The sequence below is a fragment of the Crinia signifera genome, chromosome 19 (assembly GCF_055691185.1).
Source record: "Crinia signifera chromosome 19, ASM5569118v1, whole genome shotgun sequence".
Classification (NCBI taxonomy): Eukaryota; Metazoa; Chordata; class Amphibia; order Anura; family Myobatrachidae; genus Crinia; species Crinia signifera.
Window position 1 is genome coordinate 129,717,466 of NC_139226.1, and position 20,735 is coordinate 129,738,200.

A 20,735-nucleotide genomic window follows, 5' to 3' on the forward strand; every position below is an offset into this window, starting at 1 on the left:
CCTGTTCTACCCTCCCACATCACTCCTATTGCGGTTACTCACTCCTACTCTCTTGCTCAATTTTACTGCCGTTTCTTGTTGTACTTTTCCTTCTGCTGTTTTCTCTGCACTCCTCTCCCTTCATTGAAACCCTTTCACCATATTGACCTATACTGGTTTTGGTGTGGATAAAACACACAGATGGAACAAGAAATCCGCAATTTAGCCATTTTTTTAATAGATTAGCATTAGGGAATCAAAAAGGAAGTATTCATTAATCATCAACACCGTTCAACACAAAATAACCTAATGGTCCAATTCAGTGCGGGCACCTGTCGCCGTGGCTGCGCTGCATATTTTCAAGCCAATTACTGTAAGTGGATTGTGCCCATACCTCCCAGGGGCATTTTAAGAGCGGATGAGGCCCATGTGCAGCCTCGTCCAGCTGGGCCTCCTCCTCTCTGCCGGGAGCACTAAAGCTCCCTTGCCACCACTACTGGACTCCTGAGGGTAAGTACAGTATTACAAAAATGGGTGCAGCATGTTTGGTGTGGGCCCGCTGGGACTTAAGGGTCCGTGTGCACCGCTGCACACTGCACCCAGAATAAATACGCCACTGATAACCTCCAGAAGCTATGAGAAGCATCAGCTTTTCCATAGCCTTACGTGAAGAGCCACTAGGGGCAGCACATAAATATCACCCTCCTATATAATCCTCAGAAACTCCTGTAGACAGTCTATGTGGACAAGTCTCTCTCAGCTTTTCACAGCAGGACCATACATTTTACTTATTTCTTACTGTCATTTGCATTATATATAAATGTTGTGGTATATACTGCCAGAATGTATCTGGACAATATATCCACAATGTCTAGGTAGACCGTTATTAGGTTGACGTACAAAAAAGTTGATGTACAAACACGCATGTACTGATGGTGGCCACATAACATGGAATATATAAGACGTGGCCTAAAAAAAACAAAAACCCTTGTGTAGACTACTATCATGTCAACCAATTACCTTTCTACCTTTTGTACCTTTCAACCTATTGCATGTTGACCAAATGTTGTCGAGCTATTGTCTACCTAGACATCGTACATGTACTTCTGGCAGGGTTGTCCTATAATACAAGTCAGTGGAACCGCACTCACCATATGCTTTTTGCAGATCAGTGGAACGAGTATGTGACAGCGTTTATGGACAAGCAGTTTGCAGTTGATGCACTTGTAACCTTGCCTTCCAAGGCCCCATATCCTTTCACTGCACTGGCCACAGTAGGCTTTCTGAAAATGGACAATGACGTTACAGTACTAAATACAGAGATAATGTGTTCACCCAAGGCTATCACTCTATGTTACTTGTGCACATCCCAATAAGACAACAAGATAAGCATGAAATAAAAAAAAAACAATGAGGAAATCCAACCTAAAGCAAAAAACAACACATACATAGAAACTCAAAATGAACACGATAGACACGAAAAGGCATGTAAAATATATAGTGGGCAAAGATGAAATTTAAGAAAAAGATGTGCTACATAATGTTTATTTCTATAGAAACCTTTTTACGTTCTTAATGTCTATCAGCAATAGCAGATAGGGCTAGAGGAGATAGGTTTGTTTCATTACTTGGTACATAGTAGACGGATAACATTGTTTTAATCTGTGAAAGTTTAACTAATCGGTCTTCTTATGCTGACCATACGCCATTAGATCTTATGGTGCAAAAAGTGCCCTCTTCCAGCACCCAATGTCGCATGTCAACTTGCAATGGCACATAGGGTGCTTGACCAGGGCTGGAAGAGGGCGCCTTTACAGTGCTAACCTTTTTAGACGGACACTGCCAACGGTCCCTCCAACCCACTCTCCCCAAACCTGATGCTGCCTAAAGTGTTCCCTCCGCCCCCCACCCACGGATTGTATTTGAGCAATCGCACATGGTTAAAAGCCACATGCGATGGCTCCTGCAAGCACATACTATCTATCGACGCGGCATTCGACCAGCAGGCCCAGGCATCACTTCCCCAAAATGTGCGTGCAATCACTCAATTTATCAAACAGAGGTCAAATCCAATATCTAACAAGTGTGTGGGTTCCATTATGCCCTCATACACTAGTAAGATTCAAACCAATTTCACCCAAATACCCGATGGTATCAAATTTGACACCCCTCCGACCCGATGCGCGGTACCATGCGCATTGGGTCAGACCCTGCATATTGAACCTGCTGCAGGTTCAAACCTTCGGAATGAACCCATCAGCAGCACATTGGACCCAACACGGTGTGGGTGCTAAAAAGTATTCTCAGCCAATAACCGGCAAGCCAATCTTTTGAAAATATGTTTTTAAATTCAGCAGCCGCTTCCCACCCCACCGCCTGGCACCTGTTGCTACTAGTTTCCCGTCATCACCGCTGCCCAACCCTTGCCACAGCTCCCCGGGCGTTTGCAGGCAATAAATCGTATGCAATTTATTGCATGTAAAAATAAAGTGCCAAATCCTAAATGAGCCTCCCGGGGTGCTGCCGGGGGGAGCTCAAGGGCATAAGCTCCCCTCGGACAATTGGACTAGTGTATGGGGGGCTTAAACAGCATGGGAAGTTACTGTGACCTGTCCTAAATGCCTCTAGTTAACAAACATCACATGCATTACAAGGACATAATCAAACAGTAATTAAGTAGACGAGCTCTGAAATCGTATTACTTTCTAAACTACAATTCCCAGCTTTCCATGTGCTGTGGTGGCCATGACCATTAAACTTAAACATGGTTCTATTTATCTTCATGAATACTCATACGATTAGCATTGATAACGGAAAAAAAAAAATTTTTTGTTTTTTTTTAAAGGAATAACTAGCATTAGAAAGAAAAATGTATATTATATTACCACACAAATGTACAGGGTTGAGGGGAATCAATGCCCATAAGTAATGGGCACCTGTAGGAGGTATTTAATTATTATGCAAATGGGAACGAGTGCCGCAGACATCCATTAATTATTTCACTTGTTGCGGCCGAAAGCAGCAGATTTAGCCACATAAAACCGCTAAACCAATGTAAACTAGAGGGGTACACTACAGAAACGGAAGTTTGGGCCCCCCGAAAACATCCTATGTGCAGCACTTGTAATCTAGGGGCTCGGATCTGATGCTCGGGGAACCGCTCGTCGGATCGGATCAAACACACATGCAATTTGCACAATTTTATGCAGCAAAATTGCTGCAGTGTATGGCCAGCTTCACATAAATGAACTAAGTGTTTTACAAAAAGGTACATACCTTGCCCTATCCCTTTTCTGTAAAGAACAGATAGCCTGAACATTTTGGGGGATTTTTTATCAAACGTTACAATCCACATGGACTCCAATTGGGAATGATACAGCGTTCCCAGAGCACCGGCAGTGGAGCAAGGCACATGGCAGGAAGCATGACGAGCAAACAGCGCCATGTGAGAGGCGATGTATACTAACTGGCGGGCTCACGTGTCAACATTCACATACAAAAAAAACCCTTGAGACTCTTTCCGTGTGTCGACATTTTGCTTGGGTCAAACCAGACATTGTTGGCCTAATATACTACACCTCTCTATAATATTATTATAAACAATATAATAGCATTTATGGGACAACATTTTCATGCAATACAACACAACATGAAACAAAGAATAAAAACCTTGTAGAAACAGAATATGCAACATTATTCTACAAAGCCGTTGTCTACAATACACAGTAATGCACGATACATTTATAGAATGAATCAAAGTAGGTTTTAAAGGACATGTGCTTCTACAAAATACAGTAAGTCTTTTAATGTTTCAACCCACCCCGGCCTTGGATTGGGATTACAGCACAAGAGCCAAATAAACATATTTTACAATCTAAAACTCCTCTTATTCCAATAGAGAAATAAGTCTGTGGCTGGATAATACAATGCAGCCCGAAGACCGAACAAGCTGTATTTTCATCAATTACTCACTCTGTTAAAGCGTTTGGCTTGAAACAGATGCCCATTCACTCGGTAGAGCTTCCTCCATCTTCTGGCCCCTCGACGGTAGATTGATTCTAAGAAGAAAACAAACGTGTAAAGGAGAAGCATACTAAGCCAGCAGTGCCAGGCACACAACTGCAAGCTGCCTGCAACAGGAAAAAACAATCCAGCTTCTTTTTAATAATCAATGCTGAACGCGGAGGCTTGCGAGATCACTTCCATGGCAGGAGCGAAGCTTTCCATGACAGGCTCCACATCAAGAGCCTCCTGCAACCACTTCTTTTTGTACACCGACCACCTCCCACATCCTCACATGACCATATTCTGGTTTAAAAAGACCCTTTCTAATAGCCTTCTCGCTAGAGGATAAACAGGTGGAAAATGAAGGAAGCCATGATTTTAAAGGAACAGTGCACCCAATAACATTATACCAGGACACCTAAGCAAAGATGCTTAAAAGCGCACTAGCAAAGTTCAGTATTGTATAATTAACATAGAACATGCAATTAGATTACACAATTGTAGATACAACTGATTAATATAAATTAATTGCATGAAAAAAAAAATTCATGTAATGCAGCTTTCAGACTGCAAAACTGGCTTTGACCAGGTATTTTAAAACGTTTCTAAAAACGGGTCTGCCAGCTAAAACCCCTTTCACACCGCATGTCTCTAAACGGTATTTCAGTGCAGTGTTTGTTCCTTCACAACACTGAACCCGTTTTAACGCATAGAAAACAGTGGATGAAAAAAAAAAAAAACGGGTCTGAAACGGGTGGACCCTGCTTTATTACCGTTTAGAAATACCAGTTAAATAGAACCGTTAAATTCACTCTGCACCTTTCAGACTGCACAAATTACCGTTTTAAAATGGTAAAAAAAACAGCAAAATAACAGGTAAAAAGTGCGGTCTGAAAGGGGCATAACAGTCCCTTCTGCCCTTATGCCATTAAGTTGAGAACATCCGCGGATTAATGGAAACGGAACAGAGGTATGCACACACAATAACATTGTAAGACGATAATGTACAATCAGTTTGGAATTACACAAAAAATTTAAAACCTACTTAAATTGTTGTCTTTAGCAGACCAGGTACATAATGAGATGGCAAATTTGGAAACCTACAAGCAATAAAGTTAGAAACAGTTGGCCAGAAAGCCAAGCGTAAATGCCACTTTTACACCTTTTAGCTGCGGAATGCTGGTAGGAGTATCCTGTGATATTATTGCCATTTTACACTCTATGCTATGATTTGGGAAATTCTAAACTCTGTGTTAACATTTGACAGAGGTTTCACCTCTGACCCGCTAAAAGTCTTTTCTTACTACAGGATCCTTTATATCACTAGCAGACAACACTATCAAGTTTTTTTTATAAAATTACCGACTTTGACATTAATAAATCTGCAACTCCAAAATGGCTCCGTGAGTTATTATCCCCAAAAATCAACACGCATATGAAGTTACAAGTAATACTAACAGTGGATTCTAATGGAGTAACAAAATGTTGGAATATCTAAGAATTCCTGTAATTTTCACACCAATAATAGAACTATTTTAATTACACTGCAGTTATGCAGAGAGGACCGGACACTTGTGTACATGATACTTTCAGTAACAAAATGCTAAAGTAAATTCATACCCCTTTCACATCGCACTTTTTAAACGGTATATTGCCGTTTTTTTTCCATTTTAAAACGTTTAAGGCTGCAATGTGAAAGTGCCAAAGTTGATTTACCGGTTAAAGTTAACCGGTATTTCAACACGGTTAAAAAGCAGAGTCCTACACGTTTTAAAGCCGTTTTTTTGGCAGTTTGAACAGCTCTATTTCAATGGCTTTAAACATGTCCCTTGGGGGTTAAACGGGTTGAATGTTTGAATGTTATTAAATGATTTTTAAAACGGTTTACACCTGCAATGTGAAAGGTCTCAAGGCTCTGACTCGTTTTAAAGTCCCATTTAAGAATACCGTGTCATTACCCATTTCTGCAATGTGAAAGCAGTATAAGTGTGTTGAGTTAAAGTACATTAAACCAATCCTACTAAAAAAAAATAATAATAATTCAATTGGGGTTAAAAATCCTAACCAGTACTTTAGAATGGTTTAACCATTTGCTTTTAGAGTCAATAAGCAAGATAATTAATAGAAACATAAATTGCTTCATTGGACATCCATTAAAACATAAAAACAACTATTTAATTCCCCCCTTATATGCACATTTTAAAATCTGCCTGTATTGTAGGTAGACTCCCCTATTCATAGACTAAAAAGGGCACCTAATTAAAGGTAAATCATTTGCATTCATGATATTGACAGGAAGATCTAAAAAGCTGTTCACAAAAATGACATGAATTTCCCTTTCCAGCTTTATTAGAAAACTGGACTTTCTGCAGTAGCCATTAACATGGGAGGGTAACACAGGAGAGCTGCAGCCTTGTCTAGTAAAACCGCAGCTGCAGAGCTCCACATTTACCAGCAGTATCCAGACACATGCCAAATGCATAAAGTGCAGGCAAAGTGGCCCTTAAAACACCCTAAATTGGGTATACCGTTACACTAAGGATCAATGTTTAGTACATTTCACGTAAATTAGGAATCTTGGCTCGAGAAATGAAGATCTATTTCAAACAGATTTGCTGTAAAAACTTGGCATTTCAACCAGGAAAGTAGAAAAAAGGGGAAGGAAAGTAGAAAAAAGGGGAATGATAGGAGTTGTAGTAAAAAGATAGGGTGACCTTAGCACGGTTCCGGTTTTGACACTCTAAGGGAGAGATGCACTAAGCTTCAAAAAGTGATAAAATGGAGAGTGATAAACAACCAGCTCCTAATTGACATGTCACATACTGTGTTTGAAAAATGTCAGACAGGAGCTGATTGGTTGGTTGTTATCGCTCTCCATTTGATCACTTTTTGAAGCTTATCGCATCTGGCCCTAAAGCTGGTCAAACACTTAAAGATTATCTTCTCAACCAGTCAACTAGTTGACTGGTTGGAACGAAAATCTGGTAAAAAAAACGTGTGTGCAAAAGATAACCGACCATTTGCTCCGAAAAGCTGCAAGATGAACAAAAATGGTTGTTCAGACTAATTCCTTAAATTAAATGGATTTAATCAAACTGTCAGAATGACTATTTTTGTCCAGTTACCGGTATTGGGAAGCAAACAGCGGATGGTCCGTTGGTCACATACATTACCAACGAGTTGGCTGGTCGGAGCAATAAACATTAGGTGTGTGTCCGGCTTAAGCCCTGCGCCCTGACAAACCCTTCCCAGGATGCCTAAAGTCACTTTTTTATACTTTAAAGGTATAAAACAGAGGCGGACAGTTGGTGTCAGATGTATATGCCGCAACAATCACGCAATCCGGCATCACTTGAAACAGAGTATCAGCAGCACCATTACGTGGGTGCAAGCCGCACACATTTGTCACCCACCAAGGAGTGACACCAAATTCCTCACTCCTGCACTGTAACAATACTCCTCCCAGAGTGATGAAAAAGGGGGTTTGGGCCAGGAGGACAAGCCTTCAAGACCAAGCCCCCATAAGTAAGACCTTATCCCATTTAGTTAATTTTCACCACAGGTGTGCAAACATGGCCTCTCGCACCAATGATCACCAAAGGTAGGGACCCACTGAGGAATAGTGTACAATTTGATAGATCTATTGTTTGCAACATGCTCTACTTTCAAATGAAGAGAATGGTAATTGTGGGCTGTGACCATTAACAAGCAATCATTGCGCTATACTGTAATAGTCTCTCATTTACAGACCTAGAAACCTTGCTCTGTGTCTTATACACAAATTGAAGTAACAGCAATTAATTGTCTAAAGCTGGGCATACACCATAAAATTATCTGGCGGACCTCTGTCTAATGTGACTGAATGAAATCAAATCTGGTAACATATGGGAGCAAATGACAATTTACAATTGGCTCCCAAACATTGGTAAATGTACTAATAACAGCTGTTAGGACAAATTGGTTAAATCACAGATTTAACCAATTTGTCTGTACAACAGTTTCTGGGGGGTAATCAATTTGTGCAGATTTTTCTTTTCTGCATTTTTTTTATGTCGAATTTCAATTTGATCTTTTCAATGAAAGTACTAATTGAGGACATTTTCCTTACTCCCAGAAAAGACAAAAACACATGGTTGAAAAATAACTGAAGAATAGGTAACATGCCTGCAAATCAATACACAGGCATTTAAATAGTCACGTTATCAAGCCTGAGTGAAAAAAACGGGGCTAACTCAATACCCCCTTTGTTCTTTTTCCAGTATTTGGGAGAAAATGGTGGATTGTCATTTGCCAAAATTTACATATCTAACCTTATATCCCTTTATACTCCCACCTGCCCTCTTCGCTACACAAATATCCCTCCCATTCCTGCCTTAAAAATTTAGCTGGAAAGCGACATTTCCGTAGCTTGTATCTGGTCCCTTCCAGTGACCCCCATGGCATAAGTGTCAGCTAGTACATGCGGAAATGCCCTCCTGGGATATAAACCCCCATAGTCATGTCATTTGCACAGGAGATCTCTTTTAGTCACCGCAAAGTACATGGAAAATGGCCGGAATAATTGAATCAAAAACTGTGGCGCTCGATACATCCTGCCCAAACTAATGTGGCAAAACATTCACAACACCTGATTTAACTGAAAATGGAAATGGATTGAATTAACAACAAAAAATTAGTCAAACACAATGGGGGGGGGGGAATAACTATATTTCTAATGTTTGTCTTCATATTTTTTTTCCCCAGAATGCTCAGTTCTGAATATTTACATTTCTAAATGTTATGTCTGACAAAGTAAATTACCTCAAACACACAAAAAAACAGTGCTCCAGGCTACAGAACATGGTATCAATGTTCCTTGTCCTTTAAATTATTATACCCTTCAGTCAGTTTTTGTCTGTATGCTGTAATTATTTTGAAACCAGATATTTGTGTGCTTTTTGTATATGTAAAGTAATACGTCAGAGGACTTCTGCCTAGGTATATGGGTTTACTGCAATTACATAAAAGACTATAATACCCCTTTCACACCGCACTTGTTAAACGGTATATTGCCGTTTTTTCCCCATTTCAAAACGTTTAAGGCTGCAGTGGAAAAGCGCCAGAGTTGATTTATCGGTTAAAAATAACCGGTATTTCAAAATGTTTAAAAAGCAGAGTTTCAGAGCTGTTTTTTATGCAGTGAGAATGGCTCTGAATCGGTATTTAGTAGAAAACAACAGATTACAGACCTGTGATAGGCTGTCCCCTGCATTCTGCCTTGAAATGTGTTCAAGGGATTTAACAGGTTGACTGATGTGAATGGTACTTTAACGGTATCTAAAACGGTAATCTACTGCAATGTGAAGGCTCAGACCCGTTTTAAATACCGTTTAAAAATACCGGTTTTTGAAACGTTTTGGCACTGTGAAAGCGGTATAAGACATGTAAATGCAATCCAATCGTATCATGTACAAGCCTGAGATGATCTGTTGTTGTATAGAAAGGAAATAAAATTAACTGTCTCAAATTCTAGGAAGGTGTGCCAACAAACACATATGAACCATCAACATAAAATATATAGTTCTGTGGTTAAAATGACAGCAACATGCAGCTCTATGAAACAGAACACTATTGCCTCTACTTGTTAGTTACAGACAATATACACGACTCTATATACAACGGATTCTGAATTTGAGCTGCTGTGACATCACTTGTAAATAATTATCTCTACTTCCTTGGTAAAAATAGGATTTTAATACCTACCGGTAAATCCTTTTCACTGAATTCAGATGGGGTACTGAGGTCTTATAACCTTGGGGATTAGAGGGTATCCGACAGGAGACAGGCACATAACATTTTCTTCAACCAGGGTGTGCTGGCTCCTCCCCTCTATATCCCCTTACTAGCCAGTTAAGAAACTGTGCCCGAAGGAAGGATAACGTATGTGAGGTAGGAACTAATCATTAAGATAACGTGGTGAGATTCGCGCCAGCACACCACAACACACACAACAACTCTCTCAACTAAACGTAGTTAACCTCGTCATTGTGTTACTTAGTAACATAAATGTATTTTTATGGAGCAATATAGTCACCAAAAAACTCAGCTGCTCCTAACAGGTCAATGGACCTATAACTTATCAAAAAACCAGACTTTGCAATAGCAAAACGGTAACAACAGGATAGTAACCTGTGCAACAGAGCCCCGCACTGAGGCGGGCGCTCAGTACCCCATCTGAATTCAGTGAAAAGGATTTACCGGTAGGTATTAAAATCCTATTTTCACCTTCATTCAGGATGGGGTACTGAGGTCTTATAACCTTGGGGAGGTCCCAAAGCTTCCAGAAAGGGCGGGAACGTGCGGAGCCTGTTGCAACACCGCCTGCCCAAACTGGGTATCATCCCTGGCCACAGTGTCAAACTTGTAAAATTTGACGAAGGTATGTTGACCAGACCAGGTGGCAGCTCTACATAGCTGCAAAGCTGACACACCCCGAGCAGCCGCCCAGGATGCTCCTACGGCTCTAGTGGAGTGCGCTCTCACAGATGCCGGTATAGTCAGATGTGCTGACACATATGCTTGCTGTATAGTAGAACGAATCCATCTAGCAATTGATTGCTTCGATGCCGGGCATCCCTTCTTTTGTGCGTCATACAACACAAAAAGACACTCCGTCTTACGGATCCTTGATGTTCTTTTCACATAGATCTGTAGAATTCTAGCCACATCAAGTGACTCAGGAATATCCTTATGACCTGAGCAAGACGGAACCACAATCGGCTGGTTCATATGGAACGCCGAGACCACTTTTGGCAGGAACTGCTGTCTCGTCCTAAGTTCCGCCCTGTCTTGATGGAAAATCAAGTAAGGGCTCTTGCAAGAAAGAGCACCAAGCTCAGAAACTCTTCTGGCCGAGGCCAGAGCCAGTAATGTCACCGTCTTCCAGGTGAGGTATTTTAAATCTATGGAGTCCACTGGTTCAAACCAGGCTGACTGCAGAAACTCTAGGACCACATCTAGGTCCCAGGGCGCCGTTGGCGCCACAAATGGAGGCTGTATCCTTAAGACTCCTTGTAGAAAAGTCTGAACCTCAGGGTAGACCGCCAACTTTTTCTGGAAAAATACAGAAAGAGCCGATATTTGGACCTTTAAAGACCCCAGCCGGAGTCCCTTCTCAAGGCCCACCTGCAGAAAAAGCAGGAAACGGTCCAACTTGAAATCTGCTGGTGGAAAACTCATGTTTTCGCACCAGGACACATATCTACGCCAGATCTTATGGTAGTGTGCGGCTGTCACTGCCTTTCTGGCCCGGGTCATGGTGTTTATGACCGAGGAATGAAATCCCTTTTGAGCTAAGATGTTCCGCTCAATCTCCAGGCCGTCAAACGAAGACGCCCTAAGTCCTGGTAGACGAAGGGGCCTTGTACCAGAAGGTCTCTTCTTAGAGGCAGCCGCCACGGGTCTTCTATCAGCATGTTTTGCAGACTTGCGTACCATGCTCTCCTGGGCCAATCCGGTGCTATTAGGATTGCCTGCACCCGCTGATGCCTGATCCTCTGTAGTACTCTCCCCAAAAGTGGGAGGGGCGGGAATATGTATACTAGGTCGTATGCCCATTCCGCTGTCAGAGCATCTGTTGCCTCTGCTTGAGGATCTCTTGTCCTTGAGCAATACCTTACCACCTTGTGGTTGGTCCTCGAGGCCATTAAATCTATCTGTGGGAGCCCCCACAGACCTACAATGCTTCCGAACACTTGAGGATGCAGACTCCATTCCCCGGGGTGGAGGTCGTGACGACTCAGGAAGTCCGCCTCCCAGTTGTCCACCCCGGGTATGAAGATGGCAGATATTGCCACCGCATGTGTCTCTGCCCATGTCAGAATCTTGAAGGCTTCTCTCATGCACGCTCTGCTCTTCGTGCCGCCCTGGCGGTTTATATATGCAACAGTCGTTGCATTGTCTGACTGGACCTGTATCGCCTGCTGTTCCAGGAGGGAGTGAGCCTCTAGAAGAGCATAGTGTACTGCCCTCAGCTCCCAGATGTTTATGTGGAGCTGAGTCTCCAAGAAGGACCACCTGCCCTGGAACCGCCTTTCTTGTACCACCGCCCCCCAGCCCTGTAGGCTGGCATCTGTGGTCAGCAAGATCCAGTTCTGGATCCCGAATATCCTCCCTGCCAGGAGATTTGGCGTATGTAGCCACCACTGTAAGGACTGCCTTGCCTTGACAGACAGGCGAATTAACCTGTGCATGTGGATGTGGGAACCCGACCACTTGCTCAGCAGGTCCCACTGAAAGGTTCGAGAGTGAAGTCTCCCGAACTGCAGAGCCTCGAAAGAGGCTACCATCGTTCCCATCAGTCTGATGCAGAGGTAGACCGAGACTCTTTCTGGGGCTAGCACCTCCCCCAACAGCTGTTGTAACGCTGTAATCTTCTCCCTTGGAAGAAATACCCTTTTTTCCACCGTGTCCAAAATCATCCCCAGAAACTGGAGGCGTTGGGACGGAATCAGTGATGACTTTTGTATATTGAGGATCCATCCGTGTTGGGACAGGAGCTGCCTTGTCATCTCTATGGCCCTCAGCAGCTTGGACACTGATACTGCTTTTAGCAACAAGTCGTCCAAGTATGGGATGATGTTTATCCCTTGAGTCCTTAGTAAGGACATCATCTCCGCCATCACTTTGGTGAAGACTCGTGGGGCTGTTGAGAGCCCAAACGGTAGGGCTTGGAACTGAAATTGTTCGTCCAGGATTGCAAACCTCAGGAAGGTTTGGTGTGGGGCCCACACCGGTATGTGGAGGTACGCGTCCTTCACATCGATGGACGCTAGATATTCTCCCTCCTCCAATCCTGCAATCACTGCTCTCAGGGATTCCATCTGGAATTTGAACACCCTCAAGTATGGGTTCAAGGATTTTAAGTTTAGGATGGGTCGGACCGACCCGTCCGGTTTTGGAACCAGAAATAGGTTTGAAAAGTAACCCTTGTTCCTTTCTGCAGCTGGAACTGGTATGATGACCTGAGCTAGGACCAGCTTTTGTACAGCTTGTCTGAGGAGTCTGCGATCCTCTGCTGCTGCAGGGAGTCCAGACCTGAAATATCTCTGGGGGGGGGTTCTTTCGAACTCCAGCCTGTAACCGTGTGAAATAATGGCCCTGACCCAAGGGTCTAGGGCTGATGCATCCCACACGTGACTGAAGAACCTCAGTCTTGCCCCCACCGCGGGGAAATCCCGAGGTGGGAGTGGCCCGTCATGCAGCGGGCTTAGGCGTAGCTGCGCCACGTTCTCTTGTGGCAGCAGTTGCTGCCTTCCTAGGCTTACCTCTGGCGCCTCTATTGGCGGAGGAGCCTCCCCTGGCCCTGGACCGAAATCTGGAGGTCCGAAAGGACTGCTGTGTATTCCCTGTTGAAGGGCGTTTTACCGGGGTGGAGGCTGATGGGAGGAATGTGGACTTACCAGCCGTAGCCTTTGATATCAGATCATCCAGTTCACTCCCAAAGAGTCTATCTCCTGTGAAGGGTAGGCTCTCTACACTGCGCTTTGAGTCCGCGTCAGCGACCCATTGCCGCAGCCACAGGGCCCTGCGGGCCGACACAGCCATGGCCGAGTTCCGGGCATTAATTGCACCCAACTCCTTCTGTGCCTCGCACATCATCCTTGCTGTGTCCTGTATGTGGCGTAGCTTTTCAGCTACCGTAGGTACATCCATATCACCTAACAGGCCCTCCTGTATCTGGCCTGTCCATGTGAAGATGGCTTTTGCCATCCAACAACTAGCAAGCACCGGGCGTTGGGAAGCCCCACTGGCTGTGTACATAGCCTTTAAAGTGCTATCTAGTTTCCTATCTACCATGTCCTTTAAGGTAGAGGTACCTGGGACTGGGAGCACCACCTTCTTTGAGAGGCGGGACACTGAAGCGTCTACAACAGGGGGTTCCTCCCACACCTTTCTACCCGTGGGTTCAAAAGGAAAGGTGGATTTAAAACGTTTGGACAATGTAAAACGTTTCTCTGGATTTTTCCAGGCAGCTTTGAACACCTCTTCTAAATCAGACTGTTCAGGAAAGACTATGTCCTGCCTTCTGTGTGACACAAAGAATGGGTCACCCTCAACTGGTGTGGCTAGAGGTAAATCTAGTACTTCTCTAACAGCAAGGACTAAATTTTCAGTACCCTGAATGTTAGACTGAGACGCCTGTGAATCTACAATATCATCATCTGCGTCACCATCGCCATCACCATTGCCATCACCATCATCCATATCAGAGTCAGGTGCCACGGCCTCAAGTGTCCTCTTGCGGGACAACCCTGGTAAGGGTGTAAGAATATCCACCCTTGCTGACAGGACCTTTAAGTCCTGTTGGACTTGCTTTGTCTGTAAGCTATTTGTCGCCAGCTGTGATGAGACAGTCTCTAACATGGCTTTCATACCAGTAGCCCATGAAGGTTCCTGGGAGTCAGCCTGCGAGCTACTGCGCTGCGGAGACATGCTACTGAGCTGAGGTGACATACACTGATCACAAGCGACTTGTGAGGTAGTGCTGGGAGCAAACTTGTTGCTGCAAATCATGCAGGTTATTTTTCTCACCATTGTTGGAGAGATAATACCCCCTTTACACACTGCAATCACGCTGAACACACACACAGTGAATGTACAGTAGGATATATGTAGCTAACACTCTATGTGCAGGATCACATATATCTATATGACAGTGTAAAGTCTGCTTAATTAGCAGTGGGGGACTCAGAGTAAAATGGAGGACACCAGCACCCTGTAACCTGGACTATCGATTTGATAGACCGGCGTTAAAGCACAAACACAATATAAACGATACTGTGTGCTGCTCTCTGTGGTTTAAAGCACAGAGGAAGCGCTATCAAGCGCTATACTTGCTGTCTCTGCTGAACGATCTCTCTCCCTTCAAGGCTGCGCTGAGGAGTGATCTCCGCTCTGCTGTAATGGCGCCAAACAGCATGAGAAGAAGCAGGAAGCAGTGTACAGGCGCGCTCAGGTCCCGCTCTGAGCTAAGCCCCGCCCCTTGTAATGGCGTCTGGGCTATACTGATATTTATACTGGCGCCTGGAAATCCTTTTTAAAAAAGGATTTCCTCACATAGCGGTATATGCCCTGGTGGTCCAGTGGCAATGCCTGGCATCCAGTGTCAGCGTGGCTGCAGTGTTAAAACATCTGCGCGCGATCCCTGTGCAGGGTCACCGCGCCGCCATCGCCGTTATGCCGCACTCAAATCCGGCGTCCCCACTGAGGGGACCCGGTTAACACTCACCACCGACGTATTCAGGCTGAGCCAGGGGTGTGCGGCAGCTGGGGGTGTGCTCGCTGCAGCGCGATGCCCGCGGTAACAGCACCCTCTCAAGTCGGTGGACCTGCAGCAGGGATCAGCTCGGTTCCTTAAGAGGCCTGCAGCAGTCCCTACCCCGGCTTCCCTCGTCGCAGGGAAGCTGTTAAGCCCAAACAGCAACCCAAAAATAATAAACTAAAATAAATTGAAGAAAAACTCTCTGGAACTCCAGGAGTGTGCATCCTCTCCTGAGGGCACATTTTCTAAAACTGGCTAGTAGGGGGATATAGAGGGGAGGAGCCAGCACACCCTGGTTGAAGAAAATGTTATGTGCCTGTCTCCTGTCGGATACCCTCTAATCCCCAAGGTTATAAGACCTCAGTACCCCATCCTGAATGAAGGTGAAAATCATAGTGCATACTTTATAAACATTACGTATAAACATTTAGATATTTTGAGTATATTAATTGGTTCGGCAAAACATGACAAAAATGGCATTATATGTAATGTACTTAAGAGAATGGAACCCCAGGAGGCGATATGGTAGCTGGGCCACAGCCCATGGGGTTCTGGAGATTTGTAAAAAAAAAAAAATTTATTATTATTTTTTTTTATTTTTTAAAAGAGAGGACCCAATTGTGGACCAGGAACAACCCCAACCTTAACACACACACACACACACACACACACACACACACACACACGATACACACTTTCAGATCCTTTGGACTTAAATGGTATTCAAACTTCCTGTGTGGCTCACGGCAACAGAATTCCATCAACCGTATGTATTATTGATTTAATTATGGTCTCTTCTCTCACCAACCTTTGACTAGTAAAATAAAGCAGAAGCACTGGACCCTGCCATGTCAGAGATACAGCTCTCCGTCACTGTGTTAGCTGCAGGCACAGATCTCCAGATATTTCTATTCGCAAATAACAATGCAGAAACACAAGACACATTAAAAAGGTAATCTTAACCCTTTGAGGGCCAAGCAAATTTGTCAAAATAGGTGTAAAAATCGGCAAGCAAACATTTGTATTCATCATAATGACCTGTAGTGTTACCTTATATAGGAAATATATATATATATTTTTAACACTATTTTTTTTTTTTTTTTAATTTATATAACAAATGTGAGGGAAGCTGGCATATTTACCGGATATTTTGAACATCACTGACAGAGATGTTGGCACTCAAAGGGTTAAATAGGTTTTAAGTGTTATCCTCTATCAGATACAGGAACACAAATGAACAAAGTGTTAAAAAAACAATAGTGCCACTATCACAACAAGAAAAAAAGGACTTAATCACCTTTATAGGGTATCACAATGCACCCAGGGCACCGCACAAAGGGGGTTATTCTAGTTCACTCTTTCGGACAAAATCTTTCTTAGATGGACAAAACCATGTGCACTGCAGGTGGGGGCAGATGTGACATGTGCAGAGAGAATTAGATTTGGTTGGGGTTTTACTTCAAAGTGAGATCTATATTGCAGTGTAAAAATAAAGCAGCCAGTATTTACCCTGCACAGAAACAAAATAACTCACCCAAATCTAATTCTCTCTGCACATTTTACATCTGCCCCCCCCCCCTGCAGTGCACATGGTTTTGTCCATCTAAGAAGGATTTTGTCAGAAAGAGTGAACTAGAATAAGGCCCAAAGTGTATATAGAAATATACTACAAACCTAACAGGACCATAGGTGCCGATTCTGTGGGTGCTTGAGGGCCCCGAGCACCCACGGAAATTGATTAGCACCCACCCGCTCAGCAGCGGCCCACTCACCAGTGTCCCACTGCACTCCCCCTCCCTCGTCACTGGCACAGGTACTGTGTGGGCATTTATATACCTGCACTGTGGGGGCATTTATGTATTTGGCACTGTGGGGGCATTTATATATTTGGCACTGTGGGGGCATTTATATATTTGGCACTGTGGGGGCATTTATATATTTGGCACTGTGGGGGCATTTATATATTTGGCACTGTGGGGGCATTTATATATTTGGCACTGTGGGGGCATTTATATATTTGGCACTGTGGGGGCATTTATATATTTGGCACTGTGGGGGGATTTTTGTACCTGCACTGTGGGGGCATTTATGGATTTGGCACTGTGGGGGGCATTTATATATTTGGCACTGTGGGGGGATTTTTGTACCTGCACTGTGGGGGCATTTATGGATTTGGCACTGTGGGGGGCATTTATGTATTTGGCACTGTTGCCATAATTTGAATATTAGAGACAACTGTGCTGCGTAATAGAAATCAGTATTATTTTGTGGCCATGCCCCTTTCCCATGAAGCCACTCCCCTATATTTTTGGCTTGAGCACCCACCAGCAAAAACATAAATCGGCACCTATGAATAGGACAATAACAATATACTATATACAGTATACATGGTAGTCAATAACTAAACATAGGCCTATATGGCACAGCATACTGGTTCATGGCCTAAAGGGGAGCATATGGTGGGCATAGGGAAGGAAATTAGGTGTTCAGGGGTCCCAGTTTCTAAAAGCTTGCAATCTTTAGGAGAGGGGTAGTTAGATGTGGCCAGCGCACAAGGCTGAGTCAGGACAAAAGCAGTCGGTTAGGTTGCAAACTTGTAGACATGGATATTCAAAACTCATTATAAGCACTGTAGAATAGGGAGTAGGAGTAGGAGTAGGAGTGTACACAATTCGGGAAGAGCATTGCAGGAGACATCCCATAGTGGAAAGAGGTAATCAGCTGGGAAGGGAGACAGTGCACAGGAAGAGCAAAGCAGGCAGGCAGGAGCGTAGAGAGAGATAAAGTTATAGATGCAGTGTGTAGAGGATTGGGAGAAAACTTTAAATGTCAATATGAAGAGTTTTAATTGGATTATGTAAATAAAGTGAAGTCAATATAAGACCTGGCAGAGAAGTACAATAAAGCAGCAGTGTTTAGTATGGACTGGAGTAAAATGTGATGGGATTAGAGAAAGCCAGAGATGACAAATGAGTGGATGGGGGTGGACTCAGGATGGGAAAGGGGTCTAAACCTGGAGAGATTAGGAATACAGGGATTGAAAGTGGAAGGAAATACATTTCCTAAATGTAATCCCCAAGCATAAAATGTGCTTATTATTGTAAAGAGAAACTATAATGAATTTGTAACACTTCTATAGTGTTACTGCCTATATTGCTGGGAGATTCATGGAGGGAGCAAATATTCTTGTTTCTTCCTAACAGTCTTTAGATGGAACCTATAAATCTTGGCTAATAAAGAGACCTAGGAAGTTATGGTAAACATTTTGCCAAAAATAAGCACTACAATACACAGCTAAATCCATACAAATGTATAAAGTGCCCAAAATACTCAAAACACAGGTGCCATAAAATGTGAGTGATTTATACACTGACGGTCTCATTTTACCTTCACTCTTCTATTTAGCCATTTTTTTTTTAAAGATAAGCAGATTCACTAAATGGTTCAAACAGCCAATAAAATCTACTAAAATAAAGAAAAATTAATTTAATTTGTGAATAGTTGGAACTAAAAACATTGAAAAATGTTTTTTGTTTTTTTTACCAAAATCAGTTCTAATTCTAAGGACGAATAGGGTAATAATTAGTTTTAGCTAAACTCACTTTTACATTACATTACAGTTTGCAGTTTGTTTTACTTCTCGAAGCCACTTCTTCGTGTGCAGGAATTTGTACTTGAGCCTATCTCTTCGTGTCAGTATATAGAGATGCAGCAGAGGAGCAGGCAGGCTGATCTAACACAGATTGTTAACCAGCGATGGTGTATGCCTTCCCTATGTTACATAATCAATGGCAATGATCAGTGGCAAAGATCAAATGGTATGCGGTTATCAATATTAAATAGGCCAGAAATGTGTTGTTTTTTGTTTTCCCCGCTAGTACATAGGTCATGGAGCTTAGCGACACTGCTTGAAACGGGTTACAATCCAACGATAAATGCCTTCAATCACACTATGTTCTTTAAAATGTCCCGTGCACTACATATAAAAATGAACATGTCAAAAATTCCAACACTACAATTAACCGCAGCAAAGGGCATTTTTGCGGCACTGAATGAAGAACAGTTTTAGTTTAGTATTTTGTTTTATGAAAATCAGTTGCTTTCCCGTAATGTTATAGACACGCAATTTCATTTACAAAAGCAGCAACACTTTTAATGGACAGTAACAGCATAAATAGTATCAATGTTGTTCTCCTGAAACCTATTATTAGTCTAGCCACGCTGTATCCAGATATTGCTGTTTCTATAGCAATAAGGTGTCATAGCAGCTTGACTAGTGTGAAATGTATCTGCTATTTCCTATCGGTGGATCCGTCTCAGAGCGCTATTTTCTGCCATGTGCCAAAAAAGATCTATTTAAGCATTAACAAGAGAAATGTACATAGCTTAAATAGTTGCTTAATCATTTAATTGAAATACATAAAGTATTACTTTATAAATTGGAAATCAGGATCCAGAGATGCAAGAAAGCTACAGATTCAATTACTTACATGATAAAAACAATATATTTTATATATACACAGTATATATTATAATGATATAATATCACATAATCACACACATTCCATTTTCCAAACATTGTAGCTCTCAGCTACCCCCTGCCTATAGAGCAGGAATTGGGGGGAAACCGTAAAATCATTAGCATTACACCCATATCTGGAAACATTTGAAGTCATGTTAAAGGACCACAACACCACAATTTAACTTGGCCGATATGGTCAACTGTATCAGCAGCTGTCAGGTAATGTGCGCGGCTTTACACATAAAAGTGGTCACACTCTTGATCTGGTCTTGTCTGGATTACAAGTTTATGACCTGAGAATAGACCCAGGCACGAGGTCAGATCACCACCCAATTTGGTTCCCAGTCGCAACTCCTTAAAATAGAATTTTGTCCATGGAATTGAAATGACCCACCAGGCTCTTGCAGAAAACCGGCACCTATCTGCAGTAATAGGGGCATGTGGAGATGCTTGTTTCCTATAAAATTAATATAAAAGAGGACTGTGATATTTGTAATGAGTAAAGTCATATACTGTATGCCTGCTGCTGCCCAACTGATGTTTCAGGAAAAAAGTGCTATATAAATAACATTATTATTGTTGTTATAATAATAATAACAATAATAACCATCATCATCATCATCATCAAGTTTAATTCCAGGCTCCTTTAAACAAAAACAAAAAAACAATAAAAAACGGTTGTTTGTATTTATTAAAAACCTGTTTCGGGATACACCGGCAAAAATAATTAAGTCAAATAGCGGCAATAAGAAATTACACTAATCAGATCTTACATCCAATAATTGATAAATATGAACGCAAGGATTCGGTATGAAATGCCGGTGGTCGAAATATCGACGCCGGAATCCTGACCGCCAAAATGCCGACAAGGGGGACTGTGGATCCCCCCCTTGCGTGCTGGCTGCGCTTGCCACGCATCGAGGGACA

At 42.8% G+C, this 20,735-nt stretch overlaps 1 protein-coding gene across 7 annotated transcripts in view; it reads right to left on the reverse strand.

Moving 5' to 3' along the window:
- The window catches only part of PRKCZ (protein kinase C zeta), a 221,098-nt gene that overhangs the window by 64,376 nt on the left and 135,987 nt on the right, over positions 1–20,735 (reverse strand). For all 7 annotated transcript variants that reach the window (XM_083163334.1, XM_083163333.1, XM_083163338.1 and 4 more), the window contains 2 exons: positions 3,952–4,037; positions 1,131–1,262 (listed from right to left, as the gene is read on the reverse strand). In XM_083163334.1, the coding sequence (XP_083019460.1) occupies positions 1,131–1,262; positions 3,952–4,037 (218 nt within the window). The remainder of the gene's footprint in view (positions 1–1,130; positions 1,263–3,951; positions 4,038–20,735) is intronic.